Source organism: Malus sylvestris, chromosome 14, assembly GCF_916048215.2.
Source record: "Malus sylvestris chromosome 14, drMalSylv7.2, whole genome shotgun sequence".
NCBI classification, from domain to species: domain Eukaryota; kingdom Viridiplantae; phylum Streptophyta; class Magnoliopsida; order Rosales; family Rosaceae; genus Malus; species Malus sylvestris.
In genome coordinates this window covers 11,182,044-11,208,193 of record NC_062273.1, presented here as the reverse complement: position 1 = coordinate 11,208,193, position 26,150 = coordinate 11,182,044, and the positions used below count along the sequence as shown (strand labels likewise).

The following is a 26,150-nucleotide window of genomic DNA, read 5'->3' as shown; positions in this document are numbered from 1 at the left end:
CAGGTTCCGTGTCTAATATGGCCCAACACCTATTTGCCTAAACCCGTCAAGTTGAATCATTGGCGGCTGAAGTGATGAGTCTCAAACAGGAGATTAGATGGCTCAAACATAAGAATAAACAGTTGCACAGGCTCGCACATAACTATGCTACAAACATGAAGAGGAAGATTGACCAGATGCAGGATTCTGATGGTCAGATTTTACTTGATCATCAGAGGTTTGTGGGTTTGTTCCAACAACATTTGCCTTCATCTTCTGGGGTTGTACCGCGTAATGAAGCTCCAAATGATCAACCTCTGATGCAGCCTCCTTCTGGGGCTCCGTCGACTGCTGAGGCTCCACCGACTACTGAGACTTCTCCTAAGCAGCCTTTGTGAAGGCTCCCTTTTGTATTTTTCTGCTTAATGTTCATTTTTTTCATGAAAATGAATGTAAAAATACCTTGCATATCTGTCAGTGTTTCAAAAATAAACCCACACCAAAAACAATTAAACAAGCAATAAAAAAAATTACAATCTTGGCAAAATACAACTGCAGAAAAGGGAAGGTTTTTAGAAACGCAAAACTGATTGTGGAGCGATTCAAAAATCTTCCTTATTTGAATACATGGGTTGCCTCCCAAGAAGCGCTTGCTTTAATGTCTTCTAGCCAGACAAAACTTTCTTCTAAACTTGGATAGGGCCCATAGCATGGAATTGATTCTTGAATGGACGATGATACTTGACGTGATCCGGCAATAGTTTAAATTCTAGTGTAGGTGTCTGAATCATCAAAATCAGCAAGTTAGTATATAATAAAATCGAAGTTGGAGAAGATGGCTTACTTGCTTGCTCCAACACAAACTCAATTACGAACACCATATCTTTGAAGGTTGCAGGGATATGGGACTTGGCCAGATTTGGTGTTTTGAGAGTTATGACTTGTCCTGTGTCATAAAATCCAACTTCTTTGGGAATTTTCATCTCAAATGTATCTTCTTTGATGAATTCTAGACATTCCCCATCCACTTCTTGCTCTTGATTCTTTGGAAAGGTTTCGAAGATGTCTTTCTCACCCTCTTCTTCCTTGGATTGCATGATCCTGCAAGGAATAAGGACATTTGGTGAAACGGGGTCAGGACAAATTGAATTTAGGCTTACCTTGGTTGTAGTGGACGACATAGAAGGCATATGGGGTTGCGGAAAAGGTGGTTCTTCCCTTACCGTGGCCTTGTTATTCTCCTCTTCTTCGAGCAACAGCTGTTCATCCATGTTTTGGCTTGGTTTGGATGTCTTGGGTTCACCTCCAACCTCCATAACACTTCCCAAAGTGATAGCATCATGGATTTCAAAATCTTCCTTCAAATTTTCAACGGTTGAGTTGGAGAATTCACTTTGCTCTTGAATTTGTGCCGTGAACTCCATAATCTGCCCAAATTGCTTTTCCAATTCGCCCGTCTTCTTGGCTTGAATTTGCACATCTTTGTTTCGGTTTTCTACATCCTGGTTCAAAGAGGTGAGTAACTTATTAAACATATCATTATCTAAAGATGTACCTGAATTGAATTTGGCAGATTTTTGTGGTGGCTGTGATGGTTCATATGGCTAGTGATAGAACTCCTCTTCTTGCTGCCAATATCCATCTTGTTGGAATTGTTGCGGTTCTCCACACATGTAATCTGAATAATCTCTCCAATCCAAATTGTAAGCGTTGGAAAATATGTTGTCACATGATTGGCTATGGCTTTGATAACCCCAAGCATCTTCATTCGCAGTGAATTGAGAATATTGATGAGTTGGATATCCTTGCCCATAGGACACACCACATGTAGGGACACTTTGCATTGTGGTCCTTTCGGCATATTGTGACAATTGAGAAGTAAGTTTTGCCAATTAAGCTTGAATGGTAGCAAAATCCATGTCTTACTTCTCTAGTCCCTAAAATCAAGGAAACAAAACTAAATCAAATATCATAAGTAAAAATAAAAGACACAAACAGAAACAAAGTCAGTAACTAAAACAAAAGACATGAAAAAGAAACAATGGGGGATTAGCAAAGTTGCTAATCCCCAGCAACGGCGCCAAAATTTGATGCAATGAGAGTTAAGCACTCAAATTAAACCCTCTTTTGACAATTGTAGTATATGTATAAGTAGAGATCGTTCTGGACCGGGGATTATGAGGGATTGCTAATCTAAACTAAACTGACTTACAAAAAGAAACTTAAAAACACTTAACTAGACTCTATAGACTCAAAACACTTAAAAACACAAACTAAAACAGATTCTAACTAATTAGACACACTAAAGTAAAGGGGCATTGGGTTTTGGACGAAAATAAAGTAAAACAAAATAGAAACTAGAACTAAACAGATTTGCACGAAATTGGTTGTTTTGGATGGATGATGGGCAAGCTAGAAGGTCTTTCTCCACATATGACACACTTGCATACAAATCAATCTCCAATTGCTTTTCAATAAACTATGATGCTCAACACCCCAGATTAACCGTGATGCACAAATTAACCCTCAGATTTTCCTTTACTCATTGAATTGGATGAATGCATGCGACAACCCAAATCATTCTCTAAAAGTCCCCTATATGACTGCATAATAGAGATACAATTAAAGATCATTAAGTTCCATGAAAATCATAAGCGTTGACGAGGCAATTGTAACTATGAATGCATGATACGTTTGTCAAGAATTCAATTAACGCGATTGTGACAAGCAACCTTCACTACTCATGAATATAAACTTGTAACGATTAGGTGAAACTTATTTATATCCTAGCATCAAATTCATGCATGAAAACTAAGTATGCATCCTTAATAAACATACACAAATCCGTTATGAATAAAATAGATAATTGAATTGCAATCACAACTTATCAAATCACAATTGGAAGAAATCAATTCATATTGCAAATATATTCATGGTTTCGAATTCTCCTCTAGCCAAAAGAGGTTTAGTTCCTCATACTTGCAATTAAACAGAAACAATTGAAATTAAACATTGAAAACCAAAGTAGAATACACCTAGAATGCTCCAGCATTCCAAATTGAATGACTAGCACAACTCCAAGCAATCCTCCTTCCTTGCAAATATGCGGCACCAAGGTGTGAGTGGTGAATGGATGGTCTCTTGTGGTGGTGGATGGATATAGGTGAGTTATGGTGAAGGGTGGAGAGTTGTGTAGATGATGTGGTGTCTTTGGATGATGGCCCCTTAAATTATGGTGAAGGGTGAATGTATTTATAGGCTAGGGAGAGGAGTGTATGGAGTTGTATTGAGTGGATGTAATGGGTGTAATGGGTGAGTGTTGTGGTAATGAGTGGATGTAATGGGTGTAGTGGGTGGATGTAATGGGTGTAGTGGGTGGATGTTTGGTAATGAGTGGATGTAATGGGTGTAGTGGGTGGATGTTTGGTGATGTAATGGGTGTAGTGGGTGGATGTTTGGTAATGAGTGGATGTAATGGGTGTAGTGGATGGATGTTTGGAGTTGTAGGTCAACACACTTGCACACACATATGTTGATTTCTAGTCTTCAAATCTTCAAAAACGTCCATCCTCATGTCTCCATGCTTGCACTATCCAATCTTGGCTCAAAAATGCTCTAAAATGCTCCAAAATGCACTTTCTTGCCAACTTTGTTATTATGACCTACAAACACACGAAAATAGCTTAAAATACATAATTAACTAAGAAATAACAACACAAATGCATAAGAACAAGCTAACTAAGTCGCATAAATATGTTCCTATCAGCAGGTTGTGTTTTTGATTAAAAGATGCATCCATTCGGTGGCAATGATGCAGGAAATCATGACCTTTTATATGCACACTTTGATCCATCTTCAAAGGGTTCCATAATATCTATAAATAGCCCATGTTGGTTGTATATTTGGATATACAATTCTTAAAACAATAGTTTCTTATCCTCTTTCTCTCCATCAAAATCATACATTTTCCTTTTAGAAGATTTTAAAGGAATTTCAGTTCTTGCTAAACTAAAATTCCAAACTTTGTTGTATCCTGGAAGTGATTTGCTTTAGACCCGTTAGCAAACTCATATTAGAGTGGGGGCAAATATCACTTTAAGGAAAACGTATTAACGTGCCTCAAAGTCATTTTTCTATCAAATTCTCAACCTTATTCTAACAAAATCTTCAGAATTTATTAACCAGCTTTGCTTGGGGTAGAATTTATTAACCTCTACAGAGTAGCTAAAGCGTTTGCTAATATGCTTAGGAAACTATTATTGGCACTACAAAAATCTCATTGTACACTCATTGAGAGTGTATTTTTCTTTCTAATTATAGGAAGTTTGGAGTCCCATATGAGATTCCCTATGCTTATAATGCAAAAGGTGAATATTGAGATAAAGTTTTGTTCTCTTTTGTTGTGCTCTTCTTGAAATAAACTTGTGTACAGGTGCCGACCAACGTTGTTCATATGAGATTTCTCATAAATATGATCCCACTAGCAATTGAGCCTCCCGTGCAATGTTGTGGGTTTTAAGACCGTTTAGGATGATATTATTTTACATATAATATGTTTACATTGAGAGAGATGATTTTAAAGTGTTATTTACAAAGAGGTGATATTGTTTACAACTAGCTTAAATCATTGACAATCTGCTTTTTTAGCAAGTTTTGGACTAACCTGAATAGTATCAGTAAACATGATAGTCATACATATTAGCAAGCCATCCATCTATATGCTAGCCCTCATAAATTCATCTGCTTCCATTATTCTTCTAGTGACTGATAAAGAAAGCGAAGTTGCCAGCTTTGCTGTAGTTTCTGTAAGTATTCCCTAATCATATGAGCAATAAAGTCTGTTAAAAGGAGTCCCAATTTTCTCAACATAAAAGAAAACCATAAAAGCATTACTAATGATAGACTTGCATGTTTTAATTTATTGCCATTCTCATAAACATGTTGCTTTCCTAAAGTATTCTACTTCAAATGTCGAAAAAGTTATCATGGTTTTTACACAGTAAGCAGACACCTTCAATCTACATTTCCTCCCATAATGCACAATCAATCAAAGTCCTACTCAAGACCAAAGTTAAAAATCCTAAATTTATACAATACCAAAATCAAATATGCAAATAATCAAATTGAACAAAAGGGGTTATTTAAAAACTGATATTACTATTATCTTGAGCCATACCTGACCACGACGAAACAATGGGCTCAGAAATACAATTTGAAATTGAATTTTAATGATGACAACTACTTGTTTCTGTGAATTCAAAGTTGGAAATTGAACAAAATATAATAAATTTTCAATCACACAATTCAAATTCCATACAAATGGCCAAATTTTCATACACGCAATTCTCGTCAATATTTATGTTTTCATGTCATGAGAGCATTCTAAGAAAATCTTTAGCTGAACTATATTTCAAAGAAATAAATTGTAAAATTGCAAAAAAATATAAGTGTTATGGATTAATTGGGAGTGGACAGACAATTGAACAAATCATTCAAATTAGTTTTAGTATATGGTGCGTAGGGTGATAAGTAAGACGACCAATTCCCAATAATCCATTTTATCGTGTTCCATAAACCCATCCATTACCACCCATCATCATCTATTTTGGTAAATACAAAAGACAAAGTCTATTACTATGACTGAACTCATGCTCTAGGTATAGTTGGACTAAAACTCAAACAATTGAAAAAGAAAGATGTAATACCCCGTATTTAAAAAAAAAAATATTATATATGTGTGTTTGTATGTGCGAAGTTATTTTTATGTCATAATTTTAATTGATTTCTTTTTATACGCTATGTGTACAAGAACTTAAACTTTTGATATGTACACTAGTGTCAACGTAAGTTCATTTTTGCTACAAGATTATTTCAAAAACTAATTAGTATGATTTCATGTGTACTTAGAGATATTTTTAGTTTGACTTGGAGAAGGAGATTATGATGAGTTTGGCTTTATTTTTCTCACAAAGGCTAAGTAGCGTTTTGCCAACCATTAGAGAATAAAGAGGAGGGGTTAGTCACTACTCTAGATAGGTTGAGGTGGGATTCTATATCTTATAGAGTATGGATGTGGCCTTTGGGTATTTGTCCACTTTGCATGATAATTTTTGTTTATGACTAACTTAACACATGTTGCTTTGTCATATCAACACATCCTATTGTCAATGATTAACTTCACATTTGGTGTGTTTCTATTGGAACACATATTAGGGCTAATGATTAGCTTAACATTTGTTTTCTTTCTATTGGCACACTTGTGGAGGTTTTTGGAGAGGAAGATGAGAACTTATTGTGGTTAGAACATTTCACGTGACCTTTGATGCAAGGAACATCTTGCATTATATTCATTAGTTCATGATTAACTTAACACTTGTTGTTTTTCCATTGGAACACATATCATTCTTAATGATTAGGACAACACTTGTTTCCTTGTTATTGGAACACATTTCATGGTAATGATTATCAAAATACTTGGTTTCTTTCTATTGGCACACTTGGAAGCTTTCTCCTCAAACTAGATGGGAACAAAGAGGTTATTCAATCCTTATAAAGGAAGACGTAAGAACCAACGGAAGGAACATGGAGAAAAGAGAGAGGAAGAAGAAGAAAAAAAGAAAGAAAAAGAGAACAACTCCAACAAAAAAACCATTCTCCCTTTCATATTACCTCTTATCTTTCTTTTACATATTGTTAAGGCTTTAAGCCATCTTTCATTGTATTTGTAAGTCTCTCATATATAGTGAAATACAATGAAAGCAAACCCCAATGGATGTAGTCAATTTGGCGAACCACTTAAATCTTGTGTTGTTTATGCATTTACATTTTTAGATCATTGCCATGAGAAGCACTTCCACCAAACCATCGAAAATCTCCATTTATTTCCCTTGAGAATGATGTACAAAAAGTGTGAGACAAATCCCAGAAAAATACATGAGATCTTACCCAACAAACCAAACTCATGGTCATTTTAATCTAGCAAAAGAAAGATATCCAAAAACTAGAAATTCGTCCCTCCTATCTAACAGACCAAATCACCAACATCCATAGATTAAATCATAGTACTTTCTTCATGAGATTGTTCATCTGTCTCTCTACCATGATATATCCAAATTTTAGGAAAATCCAACGGTGCGATCGTCCAATATGTTTGAAATACCAACTCAGTCTCTAATCCCACAGAAAACTGGACAGCCATGTTATGAGTACCAAAACCCCATTTTTCGTATCTCCGATCAAACACTTCCTTCACAAAAGTTGTTCCTTATCATCTCCTCTATAACATATAAAAAAACTACGACAATCCAATCTATGTGCTGACTTGTACCCTAGTTTGAACAGCTGATGTTCGGTTGAGCTAGCCTTCTCTGCCAACCTCTTTGCATGGTCAACATCTCTAGTCTCTTTCGCTCACTTTCATGGTAGTTTTTTCAGCAATCGGACTCCTATTACATATGTAGAATTTCAGCTATATTAAAGAAGAGGAAGGGGAAGTAGTGAAGGAAGAAACAGAACAAGAGGGAGGAAATGAAATTGAATCAATTAAAAAAATGAGGAAATGGTAACGTATTGTTTATCATTTATGTTGATGTTAAAGATTATTACTTTGTTGTTAATATTATGATTATATTACTATTGTTACTAATTAATTTGATTTATGTTGAAGCTTACAAGCTTGTTAAAGAAAATGTGATTATTAATATCTATGTGAACATGACACATACATATACATTGCAAAGCAAGAAAAATAGTTGTGTTGTGTCAAGTGCTCACTGGTGTAAAGTGTTTGAGTTGTGAGAATATTCAAGGGCTGAAGTTTGCCTTGAATATAAAATAATGAACCTTGTATACGTTAGGCGTCGGGGGAAGGGCTTGAATATATAATTAGGCATCAAGGGAAGTGCCTGTGTTCCATTGAGAGTTTAATTACAGAAATTGGGTTTAAGGGATGAACAGGAGTGAACTCATATTCTAAGGAGCCAAATGGTATAAGTATGGTATGGGACCTGTAGGCTTGGATCGAAGGGAGTGAGTACATTCATGCATCTCATTGCAGACATTTTATGTATTTGCAAGAGCTACTCATTTCAATTATTATTTTAGTTGGTACTTTTGTTATGAATTAATTTTGTATACAAATATTTTATTTATGCTGTGTATTCAATAAATCTTATGTAGTAAACTCAAGCTTTTATTATGTAAGGTTTGTTATATGATGTATGGTGTAATCGTTATAATATAATTTTATTTTTCCACCATATCTTGGTTGTAGAATTTATTACTATAGCTAAGATATGGCTCACACCCTGGCTCGTGAATAGTCTTTATTCGCGGGTCGTGGCGTGACAAAAGATTAACATTGTGTTTGGATGAAAGAATTGCTAATTAACAGAAATCAACACTATTCTCTCTTGTACTTCCATTCCTAAACCGAGGTAATGAAGACCAATGTTCTAAAAAACGGCCCAGGCGCTGTGTGGGTTGGAACTGAGGCGATTTCGTTCAAAAGGGCTGGAAAAATTGGGGTGGCTCTAGGCGGTGCTAGGCGGCTGGGCCTTTTTTTTTTTTTTGAAATTTAAAAAATAAAAAATACTCCTCACTAGATTAAGTAACTTACATTACTATATTTTCTTATTTTCCTCCTATTTTGCATTTAATGTTGTTTTAAATTGTGAACTTGTTGTACATGTGTATTCCTACATTACAATACTCCTCACTATGGTTATATGGCATAAATGCTTAATGTGTTTTTAAATTTTGGACTTGTTGGATACTCTTTTTACATTTTATCATTCTATTATTATCTTATCCATGGATTTCATACAAGTATAATTTTTTGTAAGTGACAATATGCACTTATTTACAAGGTACACAAGAAATTTACCAAAATCTGCCTAGACCCCCGCCTAACCGCCTAGGCATTAGGCGTTAACCCGCCGCCCGACTAGCGCCTAGCGTTTTTTAGAACCTTGATGAAGACAATGACAACATATGAAAAATGATAGCATTCAACATTGTTCACTCCAATGAAAAATAGTTTTGCTCCTAACATCCAATTCCACCAAAGATTGGTTTAATGAATTTATGCCAATTCCTCCCGGAAATCCCTTCTTATGCGAAAAACACAACCCAATTGAAACATTAACTTAATCGTGACGACAAATTAGTGAGGATTTATATCAATGATGTCAGGACAATTATTTCCATACCTGTGCAGTTAGAAGAGATTCTTTGGTAATCACCTGCAACGGTACACAAACACCATCCCAAAATAGGAAAAATTACCCAAAACAACCTAATAATTACATATTTTTTTCTAATGCTATGCTTCAGTTCAATTGCCAAAGGGGTATGCAAAAATCAAGAAACCAAGAAAAGAATTGAGAAAAGTGGTATTTGTAAAAAAATTGGATGGTAAAAATATTACCTTCTCTGGACCCAAAAAAGGTCAGAAAGGCCTGAAATTGGACGGAAAAAAAACTTAGATCTTCATCGAAAGAAGCAACACCTCAAGCTGGGCTTATGGAACTCTTAAATTGAGGGGTAGTTTTGATCATGCAAAGCTTGAATGTTGTATTTGGGACTCTCATGAGTCGAATAGTTGTGGTTGCAGGCCAGCCGCAACCGGAAAACGTCTAAAGGTGGTGATTTTTGGGTTTCTCATTCGAACGCTGAGGTGAAGTCGGGGCTTAGAGCGAGAGGGGGAAGAGAAAAGGAAAAAAAAACCATATATACACTTTCTCAGACAGTGGCAGAGAAGTAATAACACAAACTTAACAGGGACAAAACAGGAAGCACGCTATGCTTATGAACAGTGAATCAGTTAGTTTTGAGTTTTAGTATATATTAAATTTAAATTTATACGAGTTTAATATTTTTTAACTTTTAAATCATGGCATAATAATCTTGTCATCGTCATAAAAAACTCTTACTCAATATATGCAAAAATAAACAAAACAAGGCTTTACTCTACGCAAGCTACCTTAACTCTCTACACAAGGCGTAGGCAAGGCACTTCATGGATAACCTTGCCTAGGCGAAAGCCTTGACGCATGAGGAAAAGCCTCATGGGTAGGGATGGGCAAATACCCATTGGTTATAGGTAACTGCGGTTAGCCGCTCATTTAAATTAAACGGTTACGGTTATGGGTAATCATTTAGATAAATAAACAATTATGAGTATAACCGTTTACCCACTAAATTTAAATAAGCGGTTATGGGTATTAACCGTGGTTATAAATGAGTAACCGTTTATCCATTTATTTTATATATGTAAAACTAACACAAACCATGTTCTCGTTCTAATAATACTTAGCACCCAATAAATTAGCAAGGAATTCATCGGTCATTCTCTCAATGACACTGCTACATAAATGATGATTCTCATCATCAAGGAATTGGCCAAATTAATTTAAATTTCTTGCGGGTAACAGTGAAATTGACAAAAATACTTTGAAAAAAATGTCTTCTAAACAATTTTTGTAACCCAATAATACTTAGCAAATATTATATTTACCTTCATTGGTAACAGTTAAAAATATTGTCTGTAAACTATTGTTTCAATTATTGGAATGGTATAAGGACATAAAAAAAATTAAAATATGGAAATGTATGATGAATGTACTTGTAACGGTGTTTAATTGTTAAAAAAAAATTATCATAATTTTTTTTAATTTTCAAGTTGTTAAAAAACATGTAGACGGGTGAAAAAGGGATAATGGTAAAAAAAAAAAAAGGTAAACGGGTTAAAAAGGATAAATGGGTAAATGGGTATTAAACGGTTACGGTTAAATAGGTATGCAATTATAGGTATGGTTAACCGTTTATAAACGGTTATGGGTATGGGTATAACCGTTTAGGCAATTACCCAACGGGTAAACGGTTATGTGGGTATGAGCATAAACGGTTATGGGTAAATAACCGCGGTTATCCGCCTGCCATAACCGTTGCACATCCCTACTCATGGGACCTAAAGTTTTAATATATATATATATATATATATATTATATATTTATATTTATAAACTATAATACTTTGTAAAACAAATATAATTATAACTAAATCAAAGATAATATCTTCTTTTTCATTACTAAGTCTAGTTGTACTTGTAAACTATGTCATATAGTCTTAAAATGTTGTAATTATTTATTTATTTTATTGTAAGTAATTATAGTGAACTTCAAGAGAAATAAGGTTGAGTGGCCACAGTTATAGGAAGTTTCAAGAGAAATAAAGGCTGAATCTCCCAATTATAGGCAATTCAAAAGGAAATAAAGGCTAAGTGGAGTAATTATAAGGAATTTAAATGAAATAAAGATTGAGTGGAGCAATTATTATAGGAAATTTAAAGGAAAAAGGTTGAGTGGAGCATTTATAGGGAATTTCATCTTTGCTAATCGAAATGCTAAGTGGCAGAATATGAATGGGCAATAATTAATTAAAAAAAAACAAAAACAATAAAAAAGATTTAGGCTTAGACTTTGCCAATAGGATTTGGAGAGATAAATTCTCTTTCTTCTTCGTTGAAACTAGAACCGCACAAACAGAGGAAAGGCAGAAACAGACTTGGATTTTAAAGAAAAAAAAGGCCCAAGTGAACGCCTGGGTAGCCTCAGCCGCCTAGGCATTTCCCGACACTGCCTTACGCCAACCCCACAAAATAGAGGTGAAAACTCAGCTGCCCTGCCTCCAAGGCAGTCTTAGTCATGCCTCGAGGCTAATTTTTTAAAACACTACACAATAGAAAGAATCATAAAAAATTGTAGAAGCCCAAGAGGTAAATAGTAAGCAATGAAAAATAAAAAATATACAAATGGTGATAAAAACTTACCCTGTGTTTGAATGAGAGAATGATATAATTTTATTTTGTAGAATTGTGAATTTTTCTTGTTTGGTTAATTTAAAAGAATAATAAAATTTGAATACGAAATGTAATGTGTCTGTGGCGTCATTAATATATAAATGAGAGATAGTAATTAGAAAATGAGCTAGTAGAGGTGGTGGCAATGACGGTAGTGATGGTGAGTGGTGGCAGTAGGTGTTGGCAGCGTCAGCGGCTGGGGCCACAATGGTGTGTGGTGGTGGCGGGGAGCCATGATAGTGATGATGGGTGGTGGTGGTGGTGGCCACTCATGGTTGAGTTTTTGTATTCTTTATTTTTCGACTCTGGCTCATAAAAATTTGAAAATAACACTTATTTACATAATATTTAAATTTGAGCATTGGATATCCCAAATTCAAAATTTTTTTACTACGCACAAATCCTAACCACCATTGCTACCAACGCCACTCTTGTCTCAACCACCATCTCCACCAATGGTACCACCACCATTACCATTATTATCAAACACTAATTTAATTACTTAATATTTTAAGATATTAATACCTGACGTGATTTCAACATTCTCATTCTAAAAAATTATTCTCTGAATAAACTACCAGGTGTTGTGAACATTCCTAGTTTAAGTATGATTGTGCAAATCCTAGATTAAATTTGATTATAGTTATCATTTCCTATTACAACTTGTATTACTTAGAGAAGAAGGAATATCTTCTCTCCCTTTATACTATAAATAAAGGCACAATGTAGGAGGGATAACAACACACATTCCCCTACAATTCTACAAACACACATCTCTCTTCCCTATTTCCTGTGTCGCCGGCCCCTCTCCCTTTGTCAGATAAAAATAGACCACAACACGTTATCAGCACGCTCCTACTGTTGTGCTTAGGAATCTGACTTTGGAGAATTTTTTTTCTGCATCAAACCAGTTCATCCATATCATCACGCAATCAGGTTCTTTCAAAACAACGACTTTTTAACTTGATATTTTGCAAGCCCTGATAGCATGAACATTCACCATGATGCATGACCCAACTTTACGTTTAACGTATTTTAGATTCTACATAAATTGTGTATGCCTCATAACCAAAATTGCTGCAATTATGTGAATTTGATATTTGCCATGAATTGAATCTTACATATGTACATGCATTGAAACTTTTATTTGCATATGCATCAAAGTAAATATGTGATTCATTGAATTATACATGCATATAATCTAATTGAATTGAAAAGAAATATTTTTTTCTCGCCATTGCGACCTGGGTTCTATCGAACCTGTGACCACCATCCTGTAGATGGGGTCTTCACACAAGCAGAGAGCATGCAGCTCTCCTTCTCCCCAGAAAAACCCACGGAGCCAGAAGCTCTGAGGCTTAAAATCAACAAAACCCGACACCTTTCATGGTGTCCTCGACCTCGACATGGCCTGCAGCCATTGCCTTGAACCTCTAGTTCATGTCGCCGACGACCAGCAGTTGTCCCACGTTAAAAATTAGACTGAGATTTGCCGGAATCTCATCGAGATTTTTTTGAAATTCCAATTCAATTTTTTTAAGGTTTTGATTGGAACACTTGCGATTTTAATATCTCCATGTTGTATTCATAGTCGAAAACACCCCAAAAGGGTATCCACAAGTCTTCTCGTCCAATATAAGGCCACATACAGTGGCGCCGAAGTTTAAAACCCGGCCTTCTTCCTCGGCTAAGCACACCCAGCGCCGCTGGGTTGTTCTGTCCCCATCAACTCGAGCCCTAGTGGGCTCCAGCCCCTCGGCCCGTGCGAAAAAAAAAACAATTTTTTTGTTTTCTAGGCTCGCCTGCCTAGCCCGAAAGGAAAGAAATTTTTTTTTGGGCCAGCCTGAAGTGGCCCGCGAAAAAAAAAAAAAAAGGTTTTTTTTGCTGCTTAAAGCAGCCCAGTCCACCCCGTGAGCTTGCAGATCACCCCGAGACCCTCCCCAGCTCAATTTTTTTGGGCATATGTCTCACAGACCAATTCTTCAAGCCACCCGTGGCTTAGTGTTTTCTTTTGGACCTCGAATTTCTTTTGTCTAAATTATTTCAGACTTAATGGGTTTTATATTTTTCCCCAGATTTTATTTTGACCCGATGTCCAAATAAATAAATTAATTCAATTATAATTTTAAACTTAAAAGTTATATTTTTTAATATACTTGTTGCATATTTGTTAGCATATATATTTGCGTTTGCCTGCAGGAATATATGAACCTGAAGTTCATAATTACTTTGAAACCTGAAGTTTCTTATAAACATGCCTTGTTTGAAAACCTGAAGTTTTCACTTAAACATATCACCCATGAAAACCCGAAGTTTTTCATGCAAAATTAAACCAATACATGTCTATTAGAACCTATATGTTCTACTCCTATGTGAATGGATTGACTTTTCTCCATTACACTAACCATATCTTGTCCATCTATTTTGTGATAGGAACATGTCAAATTTGAACAAACTCGACTTCACTGCTTTGGAGGTCTCTGGAAGGAACTACCTCAAGTGGGTTCAAGATGTGAAGCTCCACCTCACTACAAAGAACTTGCGTCCTGCTATTGAAGAAGCAATAGATAAAATTGTTGGCGAAGCTGAAAAAGCCATTGCAATGATCTTCATTCGAAGACATATCCATGACGCTTTGCAAACTGAGTACCTTACTAAGGAGGATCCACGTGCATTATAGGTCGCTTTGGCTGATCGTTTCGATCACCAAAAGGACATATTCTTGCCTGAAGTAAGACACGATTGGCAGCACTTGTACTTCCAAGACTTTAAGTCTGTGAATGAATATAATTCTGAAGTTTGTCGAATCCGATCACTTCTCAAGTTTTGCAATGAAACTTTGACTGAAGAGGATCTCCTGGAGAAGACTTACTCGACCTTCTTTGCCTCTAATATTGTCTTGCAGCAACAATATAGAGCTCAGAAGTTCACCAAGTTCTCGGATTTGATCTCTGTTTTACTTCTTGCTAAAAAGTAGAACCAGCTCTTGATGAAAATCATCAAGCTCGACCTACTGGAGCTACTGATGTGCCTGAAGCACATTATAACACTAATCAACACCCAACACGCCAAAAGAGGCGTGGTAGGGGCGGCCAGAAGCCATCCCACAAAGGTCAACAGAGCCAAGGCCCATCTAAGGGAGGAAACAAAGCCCAGAAGCGCCCAAATCTCACTCTCAAGGCCCCGAACTTCAAGAATAAGGGTAAAGCACCCACAACTATGGATGATGATATGTGCTATCGCTGTGGTTCAAATGACCATTGGTCCCGTGTTTGCCGAGCTCCCAAGAAGGTTGTAGATGAATATCATTCTCGTCGTAAGAAGTTTAAATCAAACTTCATGCAAGTGGACAAACCGGAGACTGCAAAAATGAAGGTTTCTGACTTTCAAGAGGATACCACTCCTATGGAAGATTAGAATCCTAGACAATAGATTTATTTTTTTAGTTAAAATAAGACCATTGGGGCCGAATTCCACCTAGTGGCCGAACCCCCCTTTGTTTTTGGTTGATTTTGAACAATTTTCCTTTATGTTTTTGGATTATTCGTTGGCGATTTATTTTGGATATTAAGTTTTAATCCTTGAATAAATGAAATTATTTTGAATTGATATTTGTTTTTATAAACTTCTATGCATGTGACCAATTCAAATTAATTTTTCATTCTAGGTATGACTAGTGGGAAAGTTAGTTATCTGGCAGATAGTGCAACCACGCACACTGTTTTGTATGAACACATCTATTTCACTAACTTCATACCTAAGAATGCACCTCTGACAACCCTCTTAGGCCCATCCAACCTGATAGAAAGATACGGTAAGGCACGTATAATGTTGTCTAATGGTACAATCTTGACCATTGCTGAGGCACTCTATTCTCCACGTTCTGAAAGAACGTTACTCAGTTTCAAAGACATTAGAGATAACAATTACCACGCTGAAACCCACGTAGAAAACAGAGTTGAATTTCTGTGCATAACTTTCTACGAATATGGCTAGAAGCGTATTTTAGAGAAGATAGAGCATATCCCGAGTGGTCTGTATACTACGACCATACGCCCCATAGAATGCCACTATGTGGCCGGCCCTACCACAGGGACCGCACATGAAATTACACTTTGGCATGATCGTTTGGGACATCCTGGACGAATAATGATGCGCCATATCCTCAAATCTTCACACAGGCATCCACTAACCCGAAGCTTAGGTTCGATCCATCAAATCGCATGTCAAACATGTTCTATGGGAAAGATTATTACTAAGCCTTCTTATGACAAGATTCGTTCGAATCCTCCCATTTTTCTACAAAGGATTTAGGGGGACATTTGTGGACCGATTTAACCTCCTTGCGGACCATTTAGATATTTTATGGTTTTGGTTTATGCTTCCACATGTTGGTCACACGTGTGCTTGTTGTCTACAAGGAACGTTGCATTCTCTAAACCGTTGGCTCAGGTTATCAAGCTCAGGGCTCACCACCCTGATTATCCGATCAAATCTATTCGATTGGATAATGTTGGAGAATTCACATCTAAATCTTTTGATGACTATTACATGTTGGTTGGGGTTGAAGTTGAACATACCCAGAACGGCCTGGCAGAGGCTTTCATTAAGCGTTCACAAATGATTGCTCAATCGTTGGTCATACATACCAAGTTCCCGATCGTTGCTTGGGGCCATGCAATATTGCACGCAGCAAAGTTGGTCCGCCTGAGGCCTGTTGCGACACAACCATTTAGTGCCCTTCAGTTGGTCATTGGATGCGAACCCGACATATCGCATATGCGCGTCTTTGGTTGTACGGTATATGTGCCGATCTCGCCGCCCTTACGTACAAAAATTGGGCCTCAGCAAAGGATGGGAATCTATGTCGGATACGATTCTTCTCCGATTATTCTTTACTTAGAACCTTTGACAGGTGATCTGTTTACCGCTTGTTTCACGGATTGTCACTTCTATGAGATAGTCTTCCCGTCGTTAGGGGGAGATAAGAACGTCAACGTTCCTAATGAACGACGAGAATTATCGTGGACAACTCCCACTTTGTCTCATTTAGATCCCCGCACCGCTCAGTCCGAAGCTAAAGTGCAGTGCATATTAGATCTCCAGATCATAGCTCAGAGCATGCCAGATGCTTTCACCAATCTAACGCGCGTGACAAGATCATATATTCCAGCTACAAATACGCTTGCAAAGATGGATGTACCAAATGTAAAACGGACTGCTCTTCTGGAAGCCCGGGATGCTAATTATGGTGATCCACGTACATTAGCGGCTAGCCAATCATCTGCCCCTACACAAAAGCGTGGCAGACCTCTTGGTTCAAAGGATTCACACCCCTAGAAGAGGAAAACCACGACACAAGGTCCTGAAGAGCCTACCGTGAATCCGACTATCGCTTACTTATTCTACCCAACTCATAAGGAAATTCTAGATTACGGAAGCGTCCTTGAAGAGACGAATCATCCTCCCAAGAATCGTGAGATTTCGGTCTATTATGCTAGCTTAGATGATGTGTGGTGTAGAAATGAGATGATTGTCGACGATGCATTAGCATTTGCAGTAGCTACTGAGATCATGTTGAGCGATGACATTGAACTGCGTTCCGTTGATGAATGTCGACGTAGAGCTGATTGGTCAAACTGGAAACAAGCAATCCAAGTCAAACTCGATTCACTTGCGAAACATAAGGTGTTTGGACCTGTAGTTCCTACTCCTTCACATGTGAAGCTTGTTGGCTACAAATGGGTTTTCGTTCGAAAGCGTAATGAGAAAAATGAGATTGTGCGTTACAAAGCTCGTCTTGTAGCACAAGGTTTCTCGCAACGTCCCGGGATTGACTATGACGAAACTTACTCACCCGTTATGGATGTGATTACTTTTCGCTACCTTATCAGTTTGGTAGTTTCCGAAAAACTGGATATGCAGCTGATGGACATAGTAACTGCGTATCTCTATGGGGATCTTGATACGGAAATTTATATGAAAGTTCCCGAAGGACTTACATTGACTGGTTCAAATATTTCCAAACCCCGAAACACGCTCTCAATTCAGCTAAGGCGTTCACTATACGGTTTGAAACAATCCAGAAGAATGTGGTATAACTGTCTGAGTGAGTATTTGACTAGTCAGGGATATGTGAACAACGAACTATGCCCTTGTGTGTTTATTAAGAAATCACATTCCAAATTTGCGATTGTTGCAATATATGTCGATGACATGAATCTCATCGGAACTCCTGAAGAGCTCACGAGAACTGTTTCGCACCTGAAGTCGGAATTTTAGATGAAAGATCTAGGTAAGACTCGATACTGTCTCGGTCTCGAGATAGAGCCTTGTTCGGATGGAATCCTAGTACATCAATCGAACTACACCCAGAAGGTGTTGCGCCATTTTAATGAGGATAAAGCGAAGTTTTCGAGTACTCCTATGGTCGTTCATACGCTAGATGCAAAACGAGATCATTTCCGTCCGAAGGAGGATGATGAAGAGATTTTGGAGCCTGAAGTTCTTTATCTAAGTGCGATAGACGCTTTATTGTACTTAGCTCAATGCACTAGACCCGACATCTCCTTCGCTATTAATCTTTTGGCAAGATATAGCAATGCACCAACACGCAGACACTGGACTGGCGTGAAAGACATATTCCGTTACCTTAAGGGTACTACGGATTTGGGCTTGTTCTATCCCTACGAATCCTATAGTGATGCCGCACCCTATACTCATCGAGTTGATTCTCGCCTTGTTGGTTATGTCGACGCTAGATGCTTATCTGATCCGCACAAGGCGCGTTCTCAAAAGGGTTATGTCTTTACCGTTTGAGGCACCGCAATCTCTTGGAGGTCAACTAAACATACCTTAGTTGCCACTTCGTCTAACCATGCTGAAATTCTCGCCTTACATGAAGCAACTTGAGAATGCTTTTGGTTGAGAGCAAAGTGGGCCATATTCGAAGCTCCTGCGATCTTCATCCCGCCATTAATGCCCCGACGACAATTTTTTAGGACAACGCAGCTTGCATCGAACAACTTAAGAAGGGTTACATCAAAGGAGACAACACCAAGCACATTGTGCCGAAGTTTTTCTTTACACATCAACAACACGAGCATCAGAAGATTGAAGTCACGCAAATCTGTTTACAAAGCAATCTGGCCGACGTCTTCACCAAATCACTGCCGAAGGCGACGTTTCAGAAGCTTGTTCATGGAATTGGTATGCATAAACTTTCTGAGTTGTAACTTTGCTATTTCTCTTTAGAATTATGTCAAACTCAAGGGGAGTATCCTGTAGATACTTGCTTGATCTTAATGTACTCTTTTTCCCTACGATTAGGAACATTTTTCCCAATGGGTTTTTGCTACCTAACTAGGTTTTAACGAGGCAACCACCTTGGGTTGGTCATATCCCTAATGACGTCCTGTAGACGTTTCTTTTGACTTTGCATTTCTCATACATTTTTCCTTAGATTATGGATTTTGCCATAGCCTTAGGGTTTTTTTATTGAGACTTACTACTTATGCAAGTTCCTACCTTATTGAGAATAAGCGTTGTTCCTTGGAATCAGTGCTGACGAGTCGACTTCCTCAACTTCTGCATAATGCTGAATCTACCTTGAGTATTTACACACTCAAGGGGGAGTGTTGTGAACATTCATAGTTTAAGTATGATTGTGTAAATCCTAGATTAGATTTGATTATAGTTATCATTTCATATTACAACTTGTATTACTTGGAGAAGAAGGAATATCTTCTCTCCCTTTACTACTATAAATAAAGGCACAATGTAGGAGGGATAACAACACACATTCCCCTACAATTCTACAAACACACATCTCTCTTCCCTCTTTCCTGTGCCGCCAGCCCCTCTCCCTTTGTCAGATAAAAATAGACCACAACACCAGGTACATTCCAACACCATAGAAAATGTAAAATCCTATTTGTCATTTTGGTTTTAGAAAACAGTTCTTCAAAAATCACTTTGCAAAACGTAATCGGACAATAATATGAGAGCCCAAAGAATGCGTGAAAACAAATGTTAGCCCGATGTTAGGTATTCAAGCCCAAGGGAAGAGCCCAACCCAAAAGACTAGTCCAATAGGTGGGAGGACCCCAAGGACTTAAGAACCCCTACACTTCCATAAGTGTAGTCAATGTGGGATCATAACATTACACCACCCTTCGGAAGACCCGACGCCCACGGCGGTAATCACGTTGCCCAGTCCCTCGTCACCAAGTCCCTTGGAGCCAAGGCGGGAATCACGAGGCGGCACGTCACGTCACCAAGACCCGCAACATCGGGCACCTAGGCTCTGATACCAATGTTAGGTACTCAAGCCCAAGGGAAGAGCCCAACCCAAAAGACTAGTCCAATAGGTGGGAGGATCCAAGGACTTAAGAACTCTACACCCCATAAGTGTAGTGGATGTGGGATCATAACACCCGAACGGATATAAAGCCCAAATCGGACATAAAACCCCATTCGAGGAGCCGAAAACCAAGGAACCGTCGTCCACCCAGAATTCGAAACAGAGACAGTTCCGATAGCAGAGCAGCCGTGACCCGCAAGCACAACATAAACGTTGGTGAGTCCAATTATCCATCGTTCTTCCATTTGTTTTCATTCTCCTGAATCGAATCAAAACTTTGAAAAATAAACAAAACCCTAGCCCTTTTTCAATTTTTGTCGGGAGAGGGGTAGGGTTCGGATTAGGGTTAGGGTTTGGGGTGCCTATAAGTTGCTTTACTTAACTGATGTTGGTACTGTCAGGTGGTATTCATCATGGATTCAAACTTAGATTTGGGTGATGCAAATACAGCATTTCGCAAACCTTCAACTGATACAGCCAACCGGAAGTATCGCCGCCGTTCTCCGCTTAGCAGCTCATCTCCCTCTAATGGTTAGTTTTCCAATTTTTGGTTCATTTTCACAAGTTCAGCAGTCACAGGCGTTCTTATCTTCTAAGAAGGTTCAGTAGAATTGACAATTTGACTTACAATTCATGTCACAAGCATAGGGCTCATTTTATATCGTTTGATTATTTGGTTTTTGTTTTCCCTGTTTGTTAGAGAAATTGGGGAAGTTATATGGGAATTACTTGTTGAGGAATAAAAGTCGAGGAGGGAGCGTGGTGGGAGGAAGAGGAGGAGGAGGAGGAGGGAGAAATGAAGGAGAATATTCCAAAACAAAAACTAGAAAAGGAAACCTACATGTATGTTTGATAACCATTTCATTTTTAGTTTTGAGTTTTCAATTTTAGTGATTGATATATGGGGAATATGAGGGATGAAAAAAAATCTTGAAAATGAAAATAATATAAAATAGTTTTGGTTGGTTTTTAGTTTTCATTTTGGGTACCTTTTGAAGGAGGAGCCAAGTTAAAAGTTCAATAAATCAGTTTCTTATGTAATAAATGCAGTTTCACATGTAGTCCGCAAGTTTATTGTCTTTGAGTCTCTTCATGTTGGAACTTTTCAGATTCATGTACCATTTAGCCTATAAAAAGGGCTACTTTGTAAGCTTTTAAATTAAGCTTTCGTGAAAAGAAATTCTAGATTTTCTGCTTGTGTATGAGGCACAGAAACCTTGGAGTGAGTCCAACGCACCTTCAATGTGAGGCTGAAAGCCGGTGTGATGCCGGAATTTTTCTAAATGCTCTATTGTTGTGATTCCACCTTTGGTGTGATGCCAAATATTGGAGTGAGTTTGGATATCTTCTTACATTTCTTTCTATTCCTACTGTCCTACATCACCTTTCCTTGTACATTTCTTCTACATCCCTCCCATCATCATCAGTCCTCCACTCTTCAACATCCCTCATATGTCTCATGTATTTGCCCTACATGAATGAAAACTAAACATGAATGCAAAATGAAAACTGAAAAACAGACAAACCAAATAGTTATTAATTGGGTTAGTAATCTGGGATGCTTAATGTAGTGGGGGCGTATCAATTAATTAATTTATTTCTTGTTCTTATGTTTGATGAAGTTTATGCAGATTGAGGTATTCTGGTGGCTCAGAGGTGGAATGATTTTGTGTTTTTTCTTTTTTGTGGTCAAAATCATGGCAAGAGATCTGCATGTGATGTCTTGTTAACCAAATTTCCATTATACTTGCTGGCCTTTTGCAAAGTTTTATATTTTATTTTGTTTTTCAGGGAGTCCTGTGCATGAGCATAGTTCTAGCCCAAAAATTTCACAGGAAGATCCTGTAAAAGTCTCTGAATATCGAACAAGAAGGAATGAAGATGAAAGGAAATTTGAGAGGGATTCAAACAGGAGCTGTTATGGAAAAAGCAGTGATTCCTACAGGAATTCTGATACACAATCGTCCAAAACTTCACATGGTTACCATAGGCATGATGACTACATCAAACATGACAAACATGGTGATGAAGAAGAAAGAAATTATCAGAAGATAACTTCTCGTCTTGGTAGGGAGACAAGGGGTAGTGCTCATTCTGATCATACTAGGTCAAAAGACTATTTGCGTCCTTCGGACAAATCTTCTCGTGATAAATATGATGGTTCAGTATATAGGACCAAGGATAAAGATAGAGAATCTTCGTTTCCTCACCAGAAATATAAAGATAAGGACTCATCATCTGAGAAAGTTGGATATGGCAGGAGACATGGATATTTTGAAGAGATGGACAAGGAACGGGGTAGGCATACATTGGACAGAAAAGCTCCGGATGAAAACAGGGATTACCGTAGGAGTTCTGGAGATTATAGAAGTGAACGGATTTTCTCCTATGAAGAGTCCAAGGGGCAAAGAAGTGACTCAATTTCCAGGAGAGATGAAGGTAAACATTGTGTGAAAGAAGGTTACAAGAGTGAATTAAAGGAAATGGATGATGAAAACCATTCCAGAGAACAAAGGAAGAGATATGATGAGAGGGATAATAAAGTGAGGAGCCGAAATACTAGAGAACCAACAGAGCGGTCTGCAGATGATATTTCAAGGAGTGAAAATCAAGAATCTACTGCAAAAAGACCAAAGTTATTCAGCTCCGAGAAGAACACTGATGGCCGAAAAGATGGTAATGGTTTATTTAATGTTTCTATGTTTAATTTTATTCCTTAAAAAGTTTTAAGTATATTCTCTAATAAATTTACTCTTTGATTAGTTTCTAAGTTCACAACTACAGCTGATGGAAAGGGGACTTCAAATTCTAAACCAAGTCAAGAAGGTATTGGGAAAACCATGTCCAGTGATGCAGAAGCTGCTAATGATATAAATGTCGCCAAATCTGCTGCAATGAAAGCTGCTGAAGTAGGTATGTGCCTTTCTTCAATATTGCATCCACAGGATAACTTTTGGCATGAAACGGTATATTGGCGGTATGATTGGAATGAGGATCCTCTCCTAATCCTCCAATCACGGCCGTTCATCGTACATCGTGCGGCCGGTTTTCGTCAGGTACTGTTTATATTCAATTTTAAATAAAAAATTTACAATGATTTTTGACCGCACGATGTACGATGAATGGACATGATTGGAGGATCCTGGGGATCCTCACGAAAAGGATCTGGAGAGGATCCTCATTCGTACGATTGTTCTATTCTATATACTGATACCAATATATATTATATTCACAAACACACACACACAGAGCATAGGGGTTTTAGTATGTTCTTAAAGGAGCTAGCATAAGTGGTTAATCTTAGGGTGTTAGATCTCTTTTAAAATAGAATTAAGCACGTAAAAGTGAAACTGTTTAATCTTGTAGACTATGTTCTTATTTCATTATCTTATTTAAACTCCTTACTAGCACCGATAATATATACATGACTCGTTTGGCTATGTTGGACTGAACTGACTAATTCATTCAGATAGACTAATTAGCAGTTGGATAGTTTTGACTATATTGTCTAGCATTTGGTGCCCCAGATTAAAGACATTATTATATACTGTGTTTGGTGCTGTATTATATAAGAGGTCTTCAGACTGTAATTTTAGAGAAATTATAGTATCTTGTTTGTTTATCAATTATTTGCATAATAAAAGGGGGAAAAAATATCTATTTAAGTCATCAATTCCAAATTTTATTACATATAATAATCAACATCCCAACATGATGTATTCTACTGTATTTGGGAATAATAGCAGAGACTGTTAAATTGAGTTTTTTTTTGGCTGTTTTGATACTCATGGTATTACACTTGTGGTCTAGAGTGCTTAAGTTGCCTCCGTCCACATGTTAAAATATAACGGCGACAATTTAGTACATAAGTGTACTAATATGGCATGCAAAACGTGGCCATAGAGTGTTAATGAGGGCTTACGTTGAGGTCTTGAATTTCAGAAAGTAGATTAGATAGGAATTGTTGAGATGCATTCTCATCCATTTTTAATTACCACATATTGCTTTGACAATTGGGATGCAATTCCTCTAAATAACAGCAACCCCACCTTCATTAAAAGAAATTCAAATAATCATTATTTTCCCTTTAGGATGGATATGCATGTCGATTGTGTGGCTAAGAGTATTCAAAAGTCAAGCTTGTTAATAAGCCAGTGGATACGGACTTGGAAGTATTCGATGCAATTACCCTAAATAACATCAAGCCCACCTTCATTAAAAGAAATTCAAATAATCATTACGTTCCCTTTAGGATGGATATGACATGCATGTCGATTGTGTGGCTAAGAGTATTCAAAAGTCAAGCTTGTTAATAAGTCAGTGGATACGGACTTGAAGTATTTAAGTATCAGAGTATCAGATCTTGGTTCAGTAATGTGCATTGAAACTGAACCAATATGTAGGATACAGACTTGTCGTATACTCGTTGATAATTATTTCTCTCAAGTCAGCTGTTTGATATTATCCAGTCATGAAACAAAACACGTGGGGGTAACCTGAATTTTGTATGCACCTATCCTACTCATAGTGAAATGGAAATTCATATTGTTCATGTGCTCGCAAATCTGGTAAAATTTGTAACTTGGAATGGGTTCGTAGATATTTGATATAGTGTCTAGCTAGAAATTTAAGCTGGCCCATCTTGATTGATTAGAAATCTTCTTGTGTATCATACTTCTGTATTGACTTGACTTTCTGAATAGTTAAAAGTAATATAGATTCCACGACTTCAACCTCTCTGGCTAATTGTTTAAAAATCTGTTTGCTACATTCTACAGTTAATAGGAACCTTGTCAGTGTTGGTCCTGCGGGATGCATGACTGCTGACCAGAAGAAAAAGCTGTTGTGGGGAAACAAAAAGAACACGACTGCAGAAGAGGTACCTCCTATGGTCTATTATTTTCAGTGTCCCCGAATAACATCTCCAAAGTTAAGTTCCAGCATTCAAGCTTATTCGTATCAATAACCATTTCAATGTGTTTTGCATGTGAAACGTATCCATACGAAGGTAGGTTAGTGCAATAATAGGGTAATTAATGAAGCATCAACAACAGGAAAAGTATTTGAAGTCCTCGTTGAGAAAAACTGCCATTTACATTAAAAGTTTCTTACGAGTGTAGACCTTTAATGGATTTTGGTTTATATAGCTGTTGGATTTAGCTTCTCTTTGTGTAATTTGTTAGTTGCCCTTTTTACATTTTTACAGGCTGGTCACCGTTGGGATACAGCATTGTTTTCCGACCGGGAAAGACAAGAAAAGTTCAACAAACTCATGGTAAATCTCTTTTGACTTTTCTTCTTTTTCTTTTCGTGTCAATAAATTAATAGTATGAAACCTTTCTTTTCTTGTTCCTGATTGAGTGGCTTACACACTATAGAGTTTATTTGCCTACTAACACAATTTTAGAGTCTGAGGTTGCCTTGGTGCCTATGGCCAATTGTAGGGTGTGAAGAGCGAAGTAAAGGTGGAAAACAAACCCGAAACCGAAGATCAGAAGCAGAAGGAACTCCAACTGGATTTGGAGAAGCAGTACACTGCTGGATTGCGAAGGAGAGATGGCCGTACTGTTGGATTAGGTCTTTAAGCGTCCTCACATTTTTAACTACAACAAAGACATCGGTATATTGTGTTGTACTCTTGCACAAGAGTCATGCTGCTTATGATTCTATACTGGCGCATGTGAGAGGTAATATACTTTTCTTGGAGTTTTAGATCTTGGCCGGGAAATGGTCACACGTGGCTATTTAACAGTGTAAAGTTAGAAAATTCGATTGCTATATGCTTGGTATGAACGTAAGCTTCCTATCCCTACCGTCTTCCCACCTTATGAATTTATATTGTGCTTGTATGGTCTGATTTACTCGTTTTCCAGCAATCTATGTTAGTATGAGCGACTGCAAGTTCGACCCTTAGTCCATAAAACTTATCTTACTACGGTCAGTCACTCG

The 26,150-nt window shown here is 37.5% G+C and overlaps 1 protein-coding gene across 2 annotated transcripts; it reads left to right on the top strand.

The window, feature by feature from the left end:
• The first annotated feature begins 20,256 nt into the window (after positions 1–20,256).
• Positions 20,257–26,009, top strand: LOC126598771 (uncharacterized). 2 transcript variants are annotated; one of them, XM_050265131.1, is made up of 7 exons: positions 20,257–20,417; positions 20,603–20,732; positions 21,993–22,877; positions 22,965–23,114; positions 24,980–25,080; positions 25,408–25,476; positions 25,646–26,009. In XM_050265131.1, exons 2-7 carry the CDS (start codon positions 20,615–20,617, stop codon positions 25,784–25,786), a joined length of 1,464 nt encoding a protein of 487 aa, XP_050121088.1. In that variant the 5' UTR covers positions 20,257–20,417; positions 20,603–20,614; the 3' UTR covers positions 25,787–26,009. The 2 variants fall into 2 exon arrangements, with proteins under 2 accessions (XP_050121088.1, XP_050121087.1); XM_050265130.1 differs by having other exon boundaries at positions 25,609–26,009.
• Positions 26,010–26,150: the final 141 nt, after the last annotated feature.